The sequence below is a fragment of the Amborella trichopoda genome, chromosome 4 (assembly GCF_054954075.1).
Source record: "Amborella trichopoda isolate Santa Cruz 75 chromosome 4, AtrichopodaSantaCruz75HAP2 v2.0, whole genome shotgun sequence".
NCBI lineage: Eukaryota > Viridiplantae > Streptophyta > Magnoliopsida > Amborellales > Amborellaceae > Amborella > Amborella trichopoda.
In genome coordinates this window covers 49,163,909-49,184,572 of record NC_142339.1, presented here as the reverse complement: position 1 = coordinate 49,184,572, position 20,664 = coordinate 49,163,909, and the positions used below count along the sequence as shown (strand labels likewise).

The window sequence follows — 20,664 nt, the reverse complement described above, 5'->3', positions numbered from 1 at the left end:
TGTTTGGCAATTTTTTTACCTTTGTTAGCATTAAGAATTGCCACCATTTGTTTTTTTACATTATTAGGGACACTAGTGCATGCAGAAACTTCTCCCTTAACCCCTGCCAAGTGTTGCTTGAACCTATGTACCCCACTACTTATCACTCTTTGACAGTAATTACAAATAATTTTGTCTTTCTTGTTGGGATTAAGTCTGACCCCATGTTGCCATGCAGGGTCTTCTGCAGATCTTGACAAGATTCAACTGTTTTAAGATGTAAAAAGTATAAAATTAACCTGACAGTTCAAAAAGAAAATTAATCACCATGTGTAGTGATAATATGTTGCGGTAGTTCATGTAGTCATATTCGTTGTTATTTGTTATTGCAAAATACCTTTTTTGACAATAATATTTTCGTACATATCAATTACAAACATTCAGAATAATATAATACAAAATGCAAGCTCCAAACATGGCTACAACTCAATTATCATGAACAAACATTTTTTGTATTAAAAAATTAATAATAAAAACAATTTTTCAAAGAGCCAGCTAACATCAGTCATTCCAACTAAAAAATCCATGAACAACAGATAAAAAAAATACAGATTTGCATTAAAAATATAATAACATGCATTTTTTTGCATAAATAATCCATCAACATACAATTTTTTCAACAAAAACTTTAACAATAAAAATTTAAAATATGGTTTAATATCTCATGATAATTAAAACATTGTCACGATTTTCACATCTTTTAGGAAAATCATCATTTTTCAAAAAATTCGATCATGGCAAAAAAAAAAAAATTACAGCAAACTCAAACAATAAAAATTAAAAATTGGGTTTAATACATCATGATAATCAAAATTTCACATCTTTTCGGAAAATCATCATTTTTGAAAAAATTCGATCATGGATTAAAAAAAAAAAATCACAAATTTTCAAAAAATTCGATCATGGATTACGAAAAAAAATTCGATCATGGACTAAAAAAAAAAATCACAAATTTTCAAAAAATTCAATCATGGATTACAAAAAATTCGATCATGGATTACAAAAAATTCGATCATGGATTACAAAAAGTTCGATCATGAATTACATAAAATTCGATCATGGATTACATAAAATTCGATCATGGATTACAAAAAAAAAAAAAACATAAAAAAACAAAAAATTCGATCGTGGATTACAAGAACAGAAAAAAAACAATTCGATCATGGATTACAAAAAATTCAATCATGGGTTACAAAAAAAAAAAAAAACAAAAAATTCGATCATGGATTACAAGAAAAAAAAACAAACATTTCGATCATGGATTACAAAAAAGTCGATCATGGATTACAGAAAATTCTATCATGGATTACAAAAAATTCGATCATGGATTACATAAAATTCGATCATGGATTACAAAAAAAAAAAACAAAAAATTCGATCGTGGATTACAAAAAAAGAAAAAAACAATTAGATCATGGATTACAAAAAATTCAATCATGGATTACAAAAAACTCTATCATGGGTTACATAAAAAACAAAAAACAAAAAATTCGATCTTGGATTACAAACAAAAAAACAAACATTTCGATCATGGATTACAAAAAAAAAACAAACATTTCGATCATGGATTACAAAACATTCGATCATGGATTACAAAAAATTCTATCATGGGTTACAAAAATAAAAAATAAAAAATAAAATTCGATCATGGATTACAAGAAAAAAAAACAAACATTTCGATCATGGATTACAAAAAATTCGATCATGGATTACAAAAAATTCTATCATGGGTTACAAAAAAAAAAAAGAACAAAAAAAAAAAAAAAAAAATTCTGTTCTTCACAGAGCCGTTTTACATAAGCGATTTTAACTAAAAAATCCACCTCTAAGTGAATAAATTACATCCAATTGAGTATATTTTCTGATAAACAACAATATAAGGAATCAAAACCCTAAATTTTTAACACATTATTTATAATATATCATGAAAACAAAATCAAAAAGCGGAAAAAAAAAAAAAAAATAGCGGAATTTTGGTTCCGCAGACATCTCAGTGTTCATCTCAAATTTCATGCTGTAATTGACCAGATTACGTAAAATTGAAAATTTTAAATCATACTAGACACAATAAAGATTAAAAACCCTAATTATTGAACTCATTATGTTCAAAATATGCCGTGAAATAAATCAAATGGCGGAAAAAAAAAAAACCCACACTTCTTACCTGATTTTGTGAACCGAAGCCTTCAATCTCCAAGAAACTCTGTTTTTCTCAACGATTATCACAAATTAGTAACAAAAGGTTTTGATTCACAGCTTTAAGATCAAAATGCCTAAAAATTTTGAAAGATTCATGCCCTATTTGGCATGAAACTTTCAGAAAAGGCGGAAACCCTAAACACCAAATTTTTCGTGATCCAAAAACACCAAATTTTTCAACCATTTAATCCTTGAAAAAGCTGAATAAAGCTGTTTACAGCCTGCAAATTAAATCATATGCCAAAAAAAACAAGAAAAATGATCAAAAAATGACAAATTTCAAAGAAACCAGTGAAGAACACTGTGCAACCCGTGTTCTTCACGGACTCGCCGATACCGCACAGTGACTCGGCGAGTCACTGTGCAGAATCGTCCGATTCTCTCTAAAACCGAACGATTTCCAATTTCTTAACCGATCCGATCCCCATTTCGCGATTTCCGAGTTGAGCCGGGCGAGTCCTGTTCGACTCGGCGTTTTTTAAAACACTGATTTAAAGCCTTGTATAATGGGTCACAAGCAGATCTTGGGAGCCCTCTTTCTTTCACATCTCTCTCTTAAACATAGCGATTGCACACCCTAAATCTTTTTATTTAAAAGTTACGTGGCCTACATACACTCTAGACTTTGCTATGACTTAACAATGTAGTATAGATAGATATTTGAACTTGGAATCAATTCATACTACTCCCATTCTTTTTGCCTCGGTCCTCGCTATTTTATTGTCTCAGTGACTCTCCCCTGTTTCAAACTTCGAATTACCTCTATGAAAAAAAAAAAAAAAAAAAAAAAAAAAAAAAAAAAAAAAGAAGAAAAGAAAGAAAAGTGTATAGCATGTTCCCATGGCAGTATTGTATGCTGTGTAGATCTACTCGCTCTAGCAAAAGACCGTTTCTCAAAATTTGAAACTTAAGAACCAACTTTTGAAATCACAATAGGACATCGTTTCTATGGAGAAATGAATCACTTCTCGAAAATCTATTTTTGAGATGGATTTTTGGACTTAATTTTTTAAGGATAAATAATCTCTAACATGGAGACCATGATTATGAAAAATAAATAATTTTTAAAATTAAAAATAATAATTTTATTAAGAAAATATTTGGACCATTAGTTTCAATTGTATTTAGATGAACCACTGATTTGCATCTTAAATGGGTGCTTTATACCTTGAAGACCACAAATGTAGAAATACGGTCCGTGCCGCATGAAATAATTTTCCTTGTATAAATATTACCAAAATATATGGGGGTATTTTTGTTATTTTTATAAAAGATAAAATTGAAAGTTTTACTACTCGATAAAGGTACTCGATTAAATTTCAATTTTACCTTTAATTATTAAATTATCTATTAAAATAAAATTTAAAATAAAAATTATTTTTTGATAAATATACCCGTCACAATTCATTCTAACATTGAACTTTGTATTTTGAGAGGTTGTTAACTCTAAACAAACTTTTATTTAAAACAAATCATTTTTTTGACATTGAGGTCAAAATCACTTTTAACCATTAAATGTGAAATTCAATTAATAAAAATGTATCACAATATTCAAAAAATTTTATTTTAGATTTTTCGTCCCAACAGTAACATATCCTCAATTACTAAGTTTCAAATATAATAGTGAATAATAATTATGAGCCACTTATATCCAAAGTAAATGTGGTTATTATTCACTACTTATATCAAAAGTAGAGAACATAACTATATTTACTTTTCTAAATTTTGATTGTCCAACCAAAAATAGACGCTGCATAACCCTCCTCGAATTAAAGTTGCCGCGCAATACACGCTGCACCAAAAGGAAGACGTAAGTCTCAATTGAGGAGCGGGAAATTCTTGAGAGCAAGCTCACATTTAACAACCGCAGCTACCTGACGAAATACGAAACGCTGTTGTTTGATCCCCCTCTCTCTCTCTCTCTCTCTCTCTCTCTCTTTATCGAGCACTGTAGCAAACTGCGCGCGATCACTGCGTAAGCGTTCTTCTCAACTCTTTATCTCCGCTGTCTCTATGTTTTTTCTGTTTTTTGGGTCTCTCGACTCTGAGCTCAATTTCTTTCTTTTTCTGTGGACCAAGTTTCATGGTGTTCAGAGTTCGATTTGCATTTTAATGGAATAATTTGTCAGATAGTTGCATTTAGATTACATGCACCTGCTTATGAGTGAATATTTAGGCGTTCTTTTGGGGGTTTTGTGTTATTTACTGAGTTTACTGTTCTGGAAGCTGCATGCTCTATCTGAGTTGTCCTATTGATTGTTAATTGTTTTTAATGTTCGGGTGGTGAGTATGTGACGGCAGTCATGGCAACCTCCCTCTCTCTCTCTCTTTCTATTTTTAGGTTATGCATTGTCATTCATTTAGTTTCTGGCCTTCTGGGCCATACTTTGCTGTTTTGAGGGTTAGGACATAGAGGAGTGGAGTTTGGGACTGAATGTAGTGAAATACGCTCTGCTTTTGCCTTGAGCTGAAACTCAGTACTAATTTTCATTGTCTTCACTTCTATTTGTTTGTGGTACGGATTGTTCGTTGCTTGGGCTTTATGTTGAAACAGTGAAGTATGAACAATTTCATGCGGGTTTTGTACTAGTTATGGGTTTTTGGTTTGTTTACATGTAACTCGAGAGCGAGAAGCACTTGGTCTTTCGGTTTTAATGAATTCACTGTCGCTGTTTTGATTTACTTTGTGAATAAAAAGAATTGGTGTCTTTTAATTTGTATTTGTATCATTCCTGTATCTTCTATGGTTAAAATGATTTATGGTGAATTATGAAATGTTTGTAGTTCAGTTCAAGGTTGCTTATTATACGTATTTCTTAGTACTTGAAAGAGTCTATTGTACATGTAGTTTATTTGTTTTGTAATCTATTGTTTGGAGCAATATACTAAATAGTTGCATCTAGGGAGCTTTCTAAGTCTTTGTTGGAAGAGCTTGTTGTGATTCCTATATTTCTAGTTAGTTGGTTCTCTCATGTCTAATTTGTTCTACCTTTTTGGGAAGTGATAGTTTCATGAATTGGAGACAAAAAATTACATGGAAATAAATTTTATGCATGATTTTCCCTACATGAAGTATACCGTATCACATATAATGAATTCTGCAGCATCTTCATCACCCTTGATTCTGATATAGACCAAGGAGATTCTTGGTTATATTCCTGAACCAATTATAGTTATGACCGTAATTTTTCATTCTCCACCTAACAGGCATCCCCCCCCCCCCACACACACACACAGACAAAAATATCCGAACCCAAAAAAAAAAAAAAAACCAATAAGAATGGGTTGCTTTAATGTTGTCTTGACGCTCAAGGTCTTTAGTAATATTACTACCTACAGACGAGGCTTTTGAGTCCTTGGTTTTTCAATTACTCCACACATGTGTCTCCTTAGTAATATCCATTTTTTTGAATGAAAAATTTTGATTTTTCATGGAATAGCTCAATTTAAAAGTTTCATGGTGTTTCTACCTCTCAGCTTTGAGGGTACATGACCCTCATTGTCGACATACCTTTCCTCAGTGTTTTAAAAAGCGCTAGGCTGCACCTAGGTGGCCGTGGGGGTCCAAGCCGCCCAGTAGAAAGAAAAAAGTTAGAATTTTGATAACCACAAATGAGGAAAAATTTGATATTCTAACCACAAATATTAAAATTTTGATATTCTATCCGTAATCCATATTTAATATTTCCATGAATGAGGACAAGTCGAGAAAAGAATTTTGATAGTCCGTAAGACCATAATCCATATTTTCATACAATGCTAAAACCATACAAGTATACACTGATAGTCTGATTTTGATACACACAAAACAAAAGTCAGATAGTAGAAACTAGAAACTAAAAATAAGAAAAAGAAAATATATAAGAATTCAGAAAATATACAGTCCAGGAGACTAGGACACAACAGTTAACACTCAATAGTCAACACCAAGAGTCAACACCAAGAGTCAAGTGTCTTTAACTCTTCATTCGTCAGTCATCATCATCATCAGAGGGAGTAGGGTGAGCCTCATCATATGCATCAGATTCGAAGCCATCATAGTCAACTCCCTCTTCAACGTAATGCTCGTCCTCCTCTGTTTCTTTTGAATCTTCCTCTTCCTCCTCTTCTCTTATCTCCCTCTTATTATATGCAGATGAGGCCCTATGAGTCTTGGCTGCTCGACCCTTTTCTATCTTTTTGTTCTTCCTTTAATTCAAATATTGTATAAGCTCCTCCCTAGTAACCTCATGAACATTTTCACACGGGTCAACATCACCCTTGATACCGGCAAGGTGTTTCTTGAACCGGTAAATACCCCCATTAGTATCATTTCCACGATAATTACATTGAATACGATTTTTGTCATTCGGATTCGGGTTTTAACCATACTTCCAACTCGGATCACTAATTCTAGAAGAAACTGGAGAAGATATTTCCATAGAACAATGCTCCTTTTCATCCTTTTCTGGTTCTACTAAATTCATAAATTATCTAATGTCATCCCGAATAGGTTCAGGAACCTCTTTACTAGAAGTAATATTCCCTTTAATACTGGCAAGGTGTTTCTTGAATCGGTTAATGCCCCCATTGATATCTTTTTCACAAAATTACACCTTATACAATTTTTATCGTTTAGTTTCGAGTTATGACCATACTTCCATGCGGATCACTTCTTCTAGCAGAACCAAAAATAGACCTATTCAATTGACAATGATTTTGTTCATGTTTTTGTTTACAGAACTCATATATTGCTTAATCTCCTCTCTGATAGCTTCAAGAATATTTTTACAAGGGGTAACATCCCCCTTACTACCGGCAAGATGTTTCATAAACCGATTTATGCCCCTTTTTGTACCTTTTTCACAATAATTGCATCTTATGCAATTTTTATCATTCGGATTCGGGTTATATCCGTATTTCCAACCCGGATCTCTACTTCAACTAGATCTTGAAGAAGGCATCTCAAAATAAAACAAGCAATCTAAAAAATAAAGTTTTGCACTTACTTTGATTGCTCGAACTCTAAACTTCCACCTCTGAGAGGTTTTCTGGTGCTAATATATTAAAAAACACCTTCTAATAGCATTAAAAAAACTCTAAAACTAAATCTAATCTACCTGGGTGATGTTTGGATCCATTTCCCGTAACTTTGAAAAACATTTTGATCTAATAAAAACCACAAAATCTAGTTTTTTTAGGTTTCTCTCTCTCTCTCTCTCTAAAATGCGTTATTGTGGGTTTAGGTTTCTAATAACCCTAAAACCCTCCCTTAAAAGCTTTTTTTTTTTTTCAAGAAACCCAATAATACCCTTAATAAAAGAGTCATTTTCGCCCCTGGGTGGGGTGCAGTCCCTGGGCGGCCGCTCAGGGCTGGGTGCCTGCCTAAGCGAGTGCCATAACGCCTAGGCGGCCACCCAGGGACTGCCGCCTAGTTTGGCAGCCTACGCTTGGATAATGCGCCCAGGCCTCTTGGACCGCCTAGGTGCTGGGCTGTCCACGTTTTGAAACAATGCCAATCCTTCATTTATGGCTCTCCATAGCCATAGTGCTGGCACTATATAATTTTGGATGTAAATATGTATCTTGGCTAAATAACATGTTGAAAGTGATAGAAACTATATAAAAATCTCAACAGCATGCTAATTTGATTGGAAATTGTGCAACCAAATGGAGCTAGGGGATGCAAAAATAATGGATTGAATCTTGCTAGACAAGTTGGTTGTGGGAGTATCTTAGCTACTCTAGCTTCCTATGTGTATCAATTTGATTAGGTTATGAATCTCAAGATAGCAATTTTCCAAGTCAAAAAGTGGGTAGGCAATAAAATTAGCAGAAGAGGGAGGGAGGGATGGTGCTTTAGATACTCACAGGAAGATCATAGAAAAATGTTTGATCATGATTGTTAATTAGTATTCTTATATTTTCTTGGTTGGTGATTGCTAATTAGTTGGGATTCATCATCATCATAATAGCTGATCCATTCATCATCATCATAACCACCCGAGCCTTATCCCAACAATTTGGGATCGGCTATATGAATCTTGTTATCTCATTTTGCTCTATCAGGGGCTTAGTAAGAATATATGTGATCATATCGTTTCTCATTACTTCTATCCATGTCCTTTTGGGCCTACCCCTTGCACTTTAGAGCCTTCCATTTGGACCAAATTGCACCTCCTAACCAATGTTGTATTATGTCTATGCTGCACATGGCCAGCCACCTAAGTCTACTTTCCCTCATCTTATCGTCAATTGAAGCCTCACTTAATTTTCCTCGAATGTATTATTCCAAATTCTATCATTTTTTGTCTTGCCACTCATCCATCTCAACATCCTCATCTCAGCTACACTAATCCTATAGATATGTTGTTTCTTGATCTCCCAACATTCTGTCCCATATAGCATGGCTAGTTTTACAACTGTCCTATAAACTTCCCCTTAGTTTCATTGGTATATGCAGTGATCACATAAAACTCCGGTTGCACATCTCCACTTCGCCCACCAAGCTCTAATTCTATGTACGGTATCATCCTCAATCTCTCCATTCTTTTGGATTATCGACCCAAGGTATCGAAAATAACCTCTTTTAGGTATTTATTGGCCATCAATCATAATTACTTTCTTGTTTCTGCTTGTATTGTTACTAAACTTGCATTATATATAGTTTGTCTTAGTCTGACTAATTTTAAAACCTTTAGATTCTATATCGTCCGTGAATAACATGCACCACAATACCTTATCTTGTAGGTGCTTAGTTACCTTGTCCATAACCGAAACTAAGAGGTATGGGTTTAGCGCTAACCCTTGATTTAGGCCTACTATCACTGAAAACTCACTTGTCTCTCCATTAGTTGTCCTCACACTAGTTAGCGCTCCCTCTTACATATCTCTCACGATGTTAATATAGCCTCTGGAGACTCTTTTCTTTTCCAACACACACCTCTAGCTACCCTATCATCTGCTTTATCTAAATCAATAAAGACCATGTGGAGGTCTTTTTCTTCCTCTCTAAACTTCTGAATCAAGTGTTAAGTAAAAAAAATGGCTTTAATTGTTGACCTCCTTGGCATAAAACCGAGCTTATTTTTTAATATACTCGTTTTATGCTTTTAGGTGTTTCTCGATCACTCGCTCCTACAGCTTCATACTGTGGCTCATAAGCTTAATCCCTCGATAGTTTGTACAATTATGTATTTCTCCTTTGTTCTTGTAAATAAGTACCACAATGCTTTTCCTCCATTCATATGACATTTTTCTTTGTTCTCAACAGTTTGTAACAACTTGGTCATGCAACATATGCTAATATCCACCATGCACTTCCAAACTTTTATCGGGATACCATCTGGTCCTAAAACCTTTCCTATCTTCATACTTAGATTGGATTACTTATGAAAAATCAATGCATGTTGTGTTTTAGCTAATGTCTACGGTATGCTGCCTCTTTCTTTGCTGGTTTGCTAGAGACGATTGACGTGTTAACGTGTGTCAGCAACTCAGAAATTTACGTCTTTTTTTTTTGCTTTGGTTTGCCTATATTGACAAGAGTAGATTAAGACCAGGAGACGACCCTTATACAAAATAAAAATAGGTTTATACTCCCCGGTTATTAATGTGGAAGTGCTTTTACTTCCACAATGTGGAAATGACCTTATGGAGCATCCCTTTGAGAATTCTAGTTTCCCTGGTATCCTCTCAATTTTGGTTCATGGATGACTTCTTTCTAATCTCATCGATTTATTGAGTGAACTTATCCCCTCATATTAAGTTTAGGTCAGAATTTGTGGAAGTTAACTTTGTTAACTGAAATGGGTTCACAACTTGGATAGATATATGAACAAAGAGGGCATAGCGCACTTCCATTTAAGAAAAGATAAAAATATGCTTGATTACAAAAATGTGCAGAGAACCAAACACATAAAAAGTATGGTAACTCTGATCATTCCTTGCATACTGGGGCACCAAGTAGTTAATCTATTTTTGATCAACGAGTTTGCAAACTACTAAGTAGCCTCTCTGAAGAGGTGACATAAGGGTCAAACAGTGTCATCATGTAACTCTCCTTACAAATGGTAGTGCAACTCTATAGCCTTTGTCTTGTAATGGAATATGATTTAGAAGCAATATGGATGACAATAATGTCATTCCTATAGGAGTAGGAGATGAAATGAAAATCCGGAGATCCACCTAAATAGGAGGCAAACAATCTAACTACTGGCACAATAAATTGATGTACACTCTGCTGCTACATTCGACTTGCCAATAGTAGCTTATTTCTATTGTGCGGAGGAACTGGAGAATCTTCTTGAGATATAGATTGTCTTGAATCTTTTTGATATTCACAAGCCACATTTTAATTTTCTAAAATCTTCTTCGCAAACAGATTTCTCTGTACGCTGCATATGTTGTTAGTTGAAAATTTGATGAAAAAATCACTAGTCATTCACAATAATACCATACTATTATCATTCTACTGACGTGTTCAACTAGTTATGTATGTGATCCTCGTAGGCTAAACAAACTGACCAACTAATTGTGTCTGAGCAGGTGATGCTCTTATATAAAAGTATGTTTTGGGGCTGATTCTGTGAGAATATCACGATCTTCTAATAAGAGCTTAACATCAAGTGTGAAAGTTGATCATTTGTCTTGGAATCTCTAAAATGTTCTCATGAAACTAGCATTTACTTGTATTTATGTCGAGTCGCAAATATGTTTCAAGATATATGTGGAACCTCAAGTCTGTAAAATTGGCACCGACACTTGACATCTGATATTGATGCTGCAAAATATGCTTAAGATGTTATATGGTGGAGACACCATTACTGATAATCACAATAATATTGTTTTAAATTGGAATTAGAGTAATCTTGCTGCCTAAATGTTCAACAAGGAAGTGCTGATGAAGCCATGGTACACTACATGGATTCCACAAGTCGTAGCTGCTAAAGATTTCTCAAATGAAACTCTGGGTGCTTGTTTAAGATCACACAAGATATTTCATTGGCCACAAACAAATCGATGCTATTACTTAGGTTGGATGCACAAGTATCTCCTTGTGAAGATCCCTTTTAAGAAAGCAATTTAACATCCATCTTATCAAATTGTAATGGTGGAGCCGTGGCAACTGCTAGTAAAATCCGAAGTGTGGTCATTTAGCAACAAGATCAAAGGTCTCTTCATGGCTTATCTCATACTCTGATTAGTAGACCTTAAATACCAAATGATCTTTATACCTTCCGATCGACCCATATGATGTGGCCCTCACCTTATCAACCCACTAAATGGATGCCCATTAACAGGAAGTATAATTGAAGCCCGTCTACTATTGTAACACCCTGATTTGCTCTTGTAAGACTTTTTGTCAATTAGTCATTATTTTCCCCATTCATTTTATGATAAAAGGTTCGAGATCAGAAGAAAGAGATGTAGCAGAAGTAGATTTAAAACTAGAAAAGGCATCATAAAAATAGCTATCATGTACAGAAGAAATATAACATGCGTGACGAGCAACCCCATTGGCTAACAATACTCAATGTCACTCTTTATGGTCTCCAATGAACTTATCAAACAATGCCTTATATCACTCTTTGAATTGCCAATTTTTCTTTTTAAAGTTGTAGTAAATTAAAACCAGAAATGATCCAATGCAATGTGGACACATGCTTACAAAAGTCAATTACCTTGGGCGCCATGAAATGTCATCTAAATCAATCTAGTTCAAAGTTATGTCACAAATGTATGGAGTCTGCCATATGGATAAGTGGCAGCTCAGGATGTGGTTCAAGATAGCGTTTAAGTCATCTTCAAATGCTCTTCTGAGACATCCATAACGATTTGCTTTTCTGGAAATGCTTCACTTGGCTGAGTTAGTAATGATCTTTCGAACAAAGGAGTATTCTTTGTGGGCACATCTGGGACACATGAGCTAAGAGAGTTCTTAATGAAGAATATGCTCTGTTAGTAGGTAGCAAGGATTGACAACCATCAAATCATCATTGTCTCTAGTACTTGTATGTTACTTGTCGAGATGCACATGTTGAGTAGACCCTCATAACTGTAGTATTCCCTTGTACTCAGTGAAGGAATCCTATTTGCTGTTGTATCGTTCCATTGCACAAGGCAACATGATTAAGTCACCAAGTGATTCTGGATATCTTGAGTTCTCTATGTTCACAGTTTGTTTGTCAGACAACCCTCAACCTATGTTTCATTCTCCCATGTCAGGAGTTCCGATAAATTGTAAGCATAGAAGCCTAAAATACCACTCAGAGAAGTGAGAAAATTCTTACTGGCTAAGCTATGGGAAAGCTCACTACATAGTTCCTTCCTTGATATCCTGTCCTCCTCAATGTTGGAGTTCATACCTTCCCTCAAGCCCTCTAGTTGTTGCACAAGGACAGTCTGAAAATGAGTGAGGGTCTTTGAACATGATACCCAAATGAGTTGGTAGAATATTCATTTCATCGAGTCTTAGTCAGTTATTGCCCCTACATTCTCTTCTTAGGTAATGGTGGCAGGCAAGGGTTCCTGGAATCTGAAACCTATAAGTTAACTTAATTTTCTTGATATATGAGCAATGCCGTGTACAAAATGTGGAATTATCGAGATTAACCCAAAGAAAACAAAAAATAAACAAAAAAAGGTCTATTAAGGGGAATAACCTATAACCAATTCTTGCCTATGCATTCCCACTTTAGCTAGCTACTCAGTTAAAATATTTGCTTCTCTCCAAGAATGCATAAACTTACTTGAGTACCTGTACATTTGTCTAAAAAGTCATCAAATCTCCATGGAAAAAAGATTGTCTCCACCCATGCAAGAACATTTGAACAGTCACCTTCAAGGCTTGAATAGTTACAGATGTCCACCTTGGGTTCAAAGAGCCAATTGCTAGTAGCAACACTAGAGCCTTAGCTTCATTACAGTCAGTTCATCCTGCTGGTTCTGAGGAAATGAGTAAGATTTTTGTGTCATCAGAAAATGCCCCAAACATTGGTTGGGCCAGGTTTCCTGCTGAACTACCATCAAGATTAAATTTGATAGTTCCGGGGTTCCAGTTGCTTGGTTGCTTTGTTTATGGTATATAGGACCAAGCTAACAAATGCCAGTGATTGAGAAAGTCTGTTTTTGTGGTTCTTAGAATTCTTTTTTGATGATTGCCCATGATATAGTTTTAGCCTTTATACCCTACTTGATGCTCAAGTTGGTGACATAATAGACGAACGACAGTGAGTGGCCGTTATCAATGTAATGCAGCCTCCAAGAAACAGGAGATTACTTTTCCATGCAGCAAGTCTTCTTTGGCATCATTCTGTGACATTGCCCCACAGAAACTTTCGAGGTTTTCCTTTGCATAAAGGAAGACCCAAATACTCGGTAGCATACCAGCCATCCAATTCAATTTGCCATTGTCCAAACCTCTATTGGTCTACATCCACCCCCATCAAAGTAGCCTTCTGCATATTAATGGGCAGTGTTTCAAAAAGCTGCCCTGCCTAGGGGTGAAAATGCCCCTCGTTGAGGAGAATTTTTCATCTTTTTTACCCCTAAATAAGGAGAAAAAGGGGGGTTAGGTTATTGTGTGACCTAAACCCCTTTGTTTACCTTTAGAATGAAAATGTTTTTAACAATAATCACTTTTTTACATTTCTAAGACTTTGATCGGGTATTTCAGAGTTTTGAAAAATCGATCCAAACATCGTCTTTTTGGTTTAGATTTAATTTTGATGATTTTTTAAGCTTATTAGAGGCTTTTTGGGAAGTATTTGGAAGGTTACTTAAAAATCTTCATAATTGAGATTTTATTTGTTATTTGAATGTTTTCTTTGGGTTCTTTTGGAAATGATGATCCGGGTTGGAAGTATGATTATAACCCAAATTCAAATGACAAAATGGCATTATATGTAATTTTGGTGAAAATATATACTAACGAGGGTATAAACCCGTTCAAAAAACACCTTGCTGGTATGAGGGGGAATGTTGTCCCTTGAAAAAATGTTCTTGAAGCTATCAGACAGGAGATTAAGCAATATACGAGTTCGATAAAATACAAACATGAACAAAAGTCTTATCATTTGATAAGTCTATTTTTGATTCTTCTAGAAGTGGTGATCTGGGATGGAAGTATAGTTATAACCCAAAACCAAATGATAAAAATTGTGTAAGGTGTAATTTTTGTGGAAAAAGATACCAATGGGGGTATTAATCGATTCAAGAAACACCTAGCTGGTATTAAAGGGAATGTTGCTTCTTATAAAAAGGTTCTTGGAGCTATTAGGGATGAGATTAGACAATATTTGAATTTAATAAAACCAGAAAAGGAAGAACATGAGCCTTGTTATATGGAAATATCTTCTCCAGTTTCTCCTAGAAGTGGTGATTCAGATTGGAAGTACGAGCATAACTTGAATTCGAATGACAAAATTGTATAAGAGGGTATTTATTGTTTCAAGAAACACCTTGTCGATATTAAGAGGGACGTTGTCCTGTGTAAATGTTCCTAAGGCTATCAAGAAGGAGATTAAGCAATATTTGAATTCAGTGAAACACAAAAAGCAAGAAAAGGGTGAAGAGGCACTAGGTAGAGTGGCCAAGGCTCCTAAGGCCTCATTTGCACAGATATAGAGAGGGGTAGAAGAAGAGGAGGAAGAGGTAGATTTAGAAGAAATGGAGGAGGATAGGCGTTATGTTGAAGAGGGAGATGATTCGAATGATGATGGCCTCGACTCCAATGCATATGATGAGGCTTACCCTACTTTTTTTTATGATGACTGAAGACACTTTGAGTCTTAGATTGTATATTTTTTTTTTCTTAATTTTTAGTTTCTACTGATCTACTCTTATGTGTATGCATTAATGATTGTATCATTGTATGGAAGTATAGATTATGGAATGATATGAACTATGAAGCATGGAGTATGATACTCCATGTATTGCTAATTTATTGATTATATATATATATATATATATATATATATTTTGGTTGTGCTAGTAGTCTATCTATTACAAATTTATGCTAGTTTGGAACTTTTTGGATTATGGGATTTTTAATATTTTGTGATGTATACTCATATTCTCTTGCCCCCTGCCTGTCTTCTTGAACCTAGGTTCTGGGCGGCAGCTTAGGCGCTGGGTGGCCAGGACCCCCCGGCTGCCTAAGCACCCCCCGGTGTTTTTTGGAACACTAAGATGTCAAACAGCAAGCTCAAAACATCTCACCTACTTGTTGTCCACTATGTGTCTCATAAGATCATGGTGTTGTGAGCACATTGTGATGAGGTATTACCGGCCCACTTGACACTGCCGCAAAGCCCCGTAAAATTACAGGTTTTTGGACCCTTTCCATCATCCAACTGAAAGCGTGCTCTATAATGGTGAAGAGCTAGGGTGATAATGGATCCCTTTGCCTTGTACCTTTACTGCTTGGAAAAGAACAACATGGGGTACCATTTAGTATAATTGAGAATTAGGCTGAACATTCACAGGCATGAATCCAACTTGGTATTTCTCTTCTCTTGAATTGGTCAAGTATGCCGCACTGGACAATATCGTAAGCTCTAAAAGTCATTCCACTGACAAAATGGAATGAATTATAAAAATCTCTTATAATAATTGTATATGGTACAAAATATTGAACTAGATCAGAAAAACTACTTGGATCCTTGGCTATGTTATTAGCCTTGCAGTTAGGACACAACAAGACAAGACGGGTAAATCATGAGTTGATACCAAGATCAGGTATATCGGATTGAACTGATGAAAACCTCTGAAGAAGTGGTTAGCTATACTTCGTAAAATGCTCTTGCATAACACTGGGTTTCTGAAACTTTACTCATGTCCATGCTGAAAATTGTGACTTTGTGTTATACTTTCTCATTTGCACATTTTTCTGATTTTGGTGCAGTAGTGGCATTAGCTTGAGCCAGTGTGGTTTACAGCCAGTGTGGTCTGTAAACCACAGTATAAAAGTAGTGGATTTCAAGATATGGAATTGAAGAGAAATAACACAAATCATGATGTCAATGATGCGGAACGCAGTTCTCCACCTCTGGGAGTTCTGATGTGGGTGAAAATACATGATGGTTTATGGTGGCCTGCACAGGTACACAAACTATCTCTTGCACATTTGATGAGCTTATACGAGCTCTATTACCACTCATGCTTGATCTTTAACTGGTGTTAAATAACATGACATACATATGTGTTATGTGGAAGACGGGTTCTAATATTTATTAATATAGAGACCCCATCCTAATTACTCAAGCTATCAGACGGGTTCTAATGTTCATTAATATATACACCCAAGCTATCAGATGGGTTCTAATGTTCATATCAGATTTCAGTTAACATATTTCCCAAAAAAAAAAAGAAAATCTTCAAGACTTGATGAATGGAGTCATCATTCTCTGTGAATTTGATTTGCTTATCAGGTTGTAGATGATAAGATGGTATGCGATAGCAATAAACTCAATGACATAATAGAGGGTGGATTTCTTGTGCGGCTCTATGGAAGCTATGACCAGTCTGTGTTCCTATCTGATAGATATTAAGCATTTCTATATGATTTACTGTTTTACATCTTCCTACTTACTGATGATCTAGTTCATGGTTCCTGCAGCTTATGGGTGGATCCGATGATTGATCGATCTGAGTTTGAAGATGTTAGTGTCAATGAGTAGAAAATACTTTTTTTGATGTCTTGATACTCCTAATTCATACATCTTTTATCCTCCAACTTTCTTTTATTTAACAATCCACCCATGCTTCTTGTCTGCCACACCATCCAGATTGTTAAGCAAAACAATTACAGTGAAAAGGAGACCTTCAGAAAAGTTTTAGAGCTGGTAGGTATCTTGTTTTTTGGTGCAATAGGTTGCGGTACAAGATTCTTTCACATATGGAGCGTGGAATATCGAATAAAAATTAATTGATGCTGTACCATGCTCCGTACCATGATTTAGGACATTGCTGAAACCAAAGCTGGTGATAAGTCTAAACGGAAACCTGCCCAATCTAAAGGTTTGTTATTTGATTCAACCGTGTCATTTTAGGCTTTGTTCCTCTGTTACATCGTAATTCCTTTTATTTTCTTCATGTAGATTTATAAAGGATATGTTAATAATAAGGATTGTATACAATATGACCATTTGACTTTGGTACAAGGAAGTCACAATTACTTATAATAATCCGATATGAAATCTGATAGCTTGGGTGTATTACAAACTTCGAGAACATTTCTTATGAACTTTGAGCTTGGTCAATGGAATAAATGCAAGCACCGAATTTTACATCCAATGGTCAATATTAATTGTGACCACCTTGTACGAAAGTGAATGGTCTCATTGTATATTTTTCCTTAATAATATATGTTGTTCCATGGCACCATAATTGTAATTATTACCATGTGGAACTAGTCACTCATGAATTCTAGATATGTCAAGAGAGATTATGTAGAATAATTGAAAGAAGGGAAAGAGTATGGGCTTCAATGACATAAATTAGCTTTAGTTTCCAAGAATTTGATTAGGCACTTTCATGGCTTGCTATTTTATACGACATGCAATTTAAAACTTTTTCCGTTGTCTTGTTATAAAACTTTTTCCGTTGTCATGGTAGTGAATATGCTTTCAAGGTCTATGCATGTGCACTCTTTCATGGTAATCTTATCTTTGTTATGTAATTTGTGCCTTCGTTCATTCTCTCTCACTCAGAATTTTCTTGAATTATTAATATGTATGTTTGTGTATTCATAAATGGTGAAAGCCTCCAATTTGGTTCTGTTTTGCATTTGTTTGATGACAAGATCCCAGCCCTGCCACATTATAGTGCACCATGGTATCAAGACAATTGCTTTATTGATATGGTAAATGACTTTGTGTGTGTGTGTGTGTGTGTGAGAGAGAGAGAGAGAGAGAGAGAGAGAGAGAGAGAGAGAGAGAGAGAGAGAGAGAGAGAGAGAGAGAGAGAGAGAAGAGACGTTAAGCCTATTATCCGGCTCGATTGCTTGCATTGTTTTGGCGAGGATAAACAAACCATTCAACATTGTGTTGCAAGTTACCTTAGGAAGGTGATCAATAAACTTGCCTTGCTTCATACCTATTATGATTCAAACTAACTTTGATGTGTCATGTGCAGGAAAGGATTACACCAAGGAGAAGAAACCAAAGAAATGCATGGTCGAACAGGATCAGAAAGAAACTAAAGCAGCCTCTGTAAGTTAAATTTTCTTATCGTCTCCCATATTGTCCTTCAGTTTATGCTTTGGTCTGAATATTAAGCTTGAGGATTTGGGGGCTTGAATTTTTAATTTGTTGACTTTGCAAGACCACATACCAAGTTCCAAGTCTACTGCTGAACTACCCAAAAGGGAAGAATCAACTGAGCTTTCTCTTTCTTACCATACCAAAAAATAAAACATATCTTTGCTGTCTTTGTTTACCAGGAAACCAGAAGCTTAGAATGCTCGAATGACTCAGGGACAAGGCGAGTGAAAATGATGCGTTGCCTTGGCCTTACTGCTCCACCTGGGTCTCCCTTCCAAAATTCACGTTCCTGAGTACTACAGACTTTTTCGTAATAATTGATGGTTCTGTTGTGACGGTAGTGGTTTCTGTTTTACACGGTTCTCTTGCCAAACCAACCTTTTTTCTCGCACTGAATTTCTTTGGGTGCTAAAGTAGCGGTTATGAATGAATCAATGTCCATGTGGATATGCTTTCCCTGAAGTTTTGCGGAAGCCCTTTGGAAAGAAGAAAAGCAAAATACTTGACCTGAAGTTTTGGGTTTCACTGGTTGTCGTTTGCTTGAAATACTGTACAGGGAAGCCATTGGATTGAGCTTCATTTTGCTTTAGGGTTTTGTTAGTGCAAGAAGCTCAACGCATTTTGGTTTTTAACATGCGAACGTCATTTGACCCTTAAAATGCAGTATGCTTGTTTTTGTTCCATGCATGATGCTGGTAAATGAATGTTGACTGTCAAGTCGTTTACATGCATACTGACTGATTGTTGTTTGTGATCCTGGTGGTAGAATTGTGGAGAATGGCCTTTTTTATTTTTTGAAACATTTTTACCACTTTCCCACCCCTTTTCTCATTTCTCATTATGTTTTGTATGTGAGATGAGCTGAAATCATTTCCCCTTTCTCCCCCAAAAAAGTACACTTAAAATTCTAATGATCCTTTGCAAAAAACAAAATTCAATTTAACTTTCAATTATTAAAGTTTTTGAGTTTGCAAAAATTGTAATCCATGTCCCTGAATTTGCGCTCTGAGAAACAAAGAACTTCAGATTGTATGATTGGATTCGCTTATCGCCACCATGATCCATTTGGGTTACATTCCTTTTGAGGACACATGCCTCATTGGGCATGATACCGATAGGATTGGCGATGGACCGGGGCCGGGATGGGCCACCTCAGACCGAGGGCCAGGCTTAGAACGAGGGCCATGGCTGGCTTGGCCCTATTTTTTCTTATATCTGTGCATTGTTTAAAAGAATTTTCACTAGCCCCAACCTGGATCCGGTACATGCCTGGATCCCAGACCAAGGCCGGGCCTCTAGAGACTTGCTAACCTTAGCCCAGTCGTTGCCAGCCCTAGGTACCAAAAAGTATTGCCTATATAAAGTCAGAAACATGGACTATGAAGGTTTATTATAGGCATCATTGACATTAGACTTTGCGTGGGACATAAATTATGCCCAAATTTGATTTTTGAGTGCCTAGTTCTTTGTGCCACGTGCTGGGTTCGTTTCCTTTATATATTCGAATATATTCAGTACAAGATAATGGATTGATTCACATGTGCATTTTTTCATGTATATTTTGTGAAATAATGCTTGTTTTTTATTTTTGTTTTTGCTCTTGCAGTTTTTTAATGAAATGAAAGACCCCATTTTCTAATGTAGCCTTGGTCCTCGAAACTGATTTGTTCGTTTCAATGGTTTTAAAAGCGGTTAACCAACCGTTCAATTCGGCAATTGTTGGGGCAGGTCCGATTTTGTCTAAATATCGGGAACTGGTCAAGTTTTTGGACAAGACCGGCTTATTCTGTCAAATAATCAGTCTCATTTTATTTTTAAATTTTTTCATTTTTTGTACCTTAGCTTTATTTAATTTTTTATTCATCGGTTCACTAAATCGGATTGCCGATCTAGACTGCGGATATGTTGTTCCGTACCTATTTCCCGGAGGTGCGATCTGCTACCTTACCGTGTTTTTAAACCTTGGTTCATTTTGTTTTGCATCTAAGAAACAGGTCCAGTTTTCGTTCAAATCAGGAACCTGAAACGTTTTTCACTTTTTATATTTTTAGGGTTAAATATGCTTTGGAGGCGCGAAGACATGTCCGCCAATGCCCAATGCTTACTAAAGCCTTTTTAAACTTATTATCAATAATATTAAAAAAAAGAAAAAGTTTATATAAAGTTGCAACCTTAAACTGTA

General features: G+C 35.5%; 1 protein-coding gene across 2 annotated transcripts; it reads left to right on the top strand.

Moving 5' to 3' along the window:
* The first annotated feature begins 4,037 nt into the window (after positions 1-4,037).
* LOC18429009 (uncharacterized) lies at positions 4,038-19,213 on the top strand. 2 transcript variants are annotated; one of them, XM_006838301.4, is made up of 8 exons: positions 4,038-4,213; positions 16,124-16,321; positions 16,650-16,741; positions 16,838-16,880; positions 17,007-17,063; positions 17,181-17,238; positions 18,355-18,431; positions 18,662-19,213. In XM_006838301.4, the coding sequence occupies exons 2-8, from the start codon at positions 16,205-16,207 to the stop codon at positions 18,773-18,775; spliced, it is 558 nt and encodes a 185-aa protein (XP_006838364.1). In that variant the 5' UTR covers positions 4,038-4,213; positions 16,124-16,204; the 3' UTR covers positions 18,776-19,213. The 2 variants fall into 2 exon arrangements, with proteins under 2 accessions (XP_006838364.1, XP_088721570.1); XM_088865444.1 differs by lacking the exon at positions 16,650-16,741.
* Positions 19,214-20,664: the final 1,451 nt, after the last annotated feature.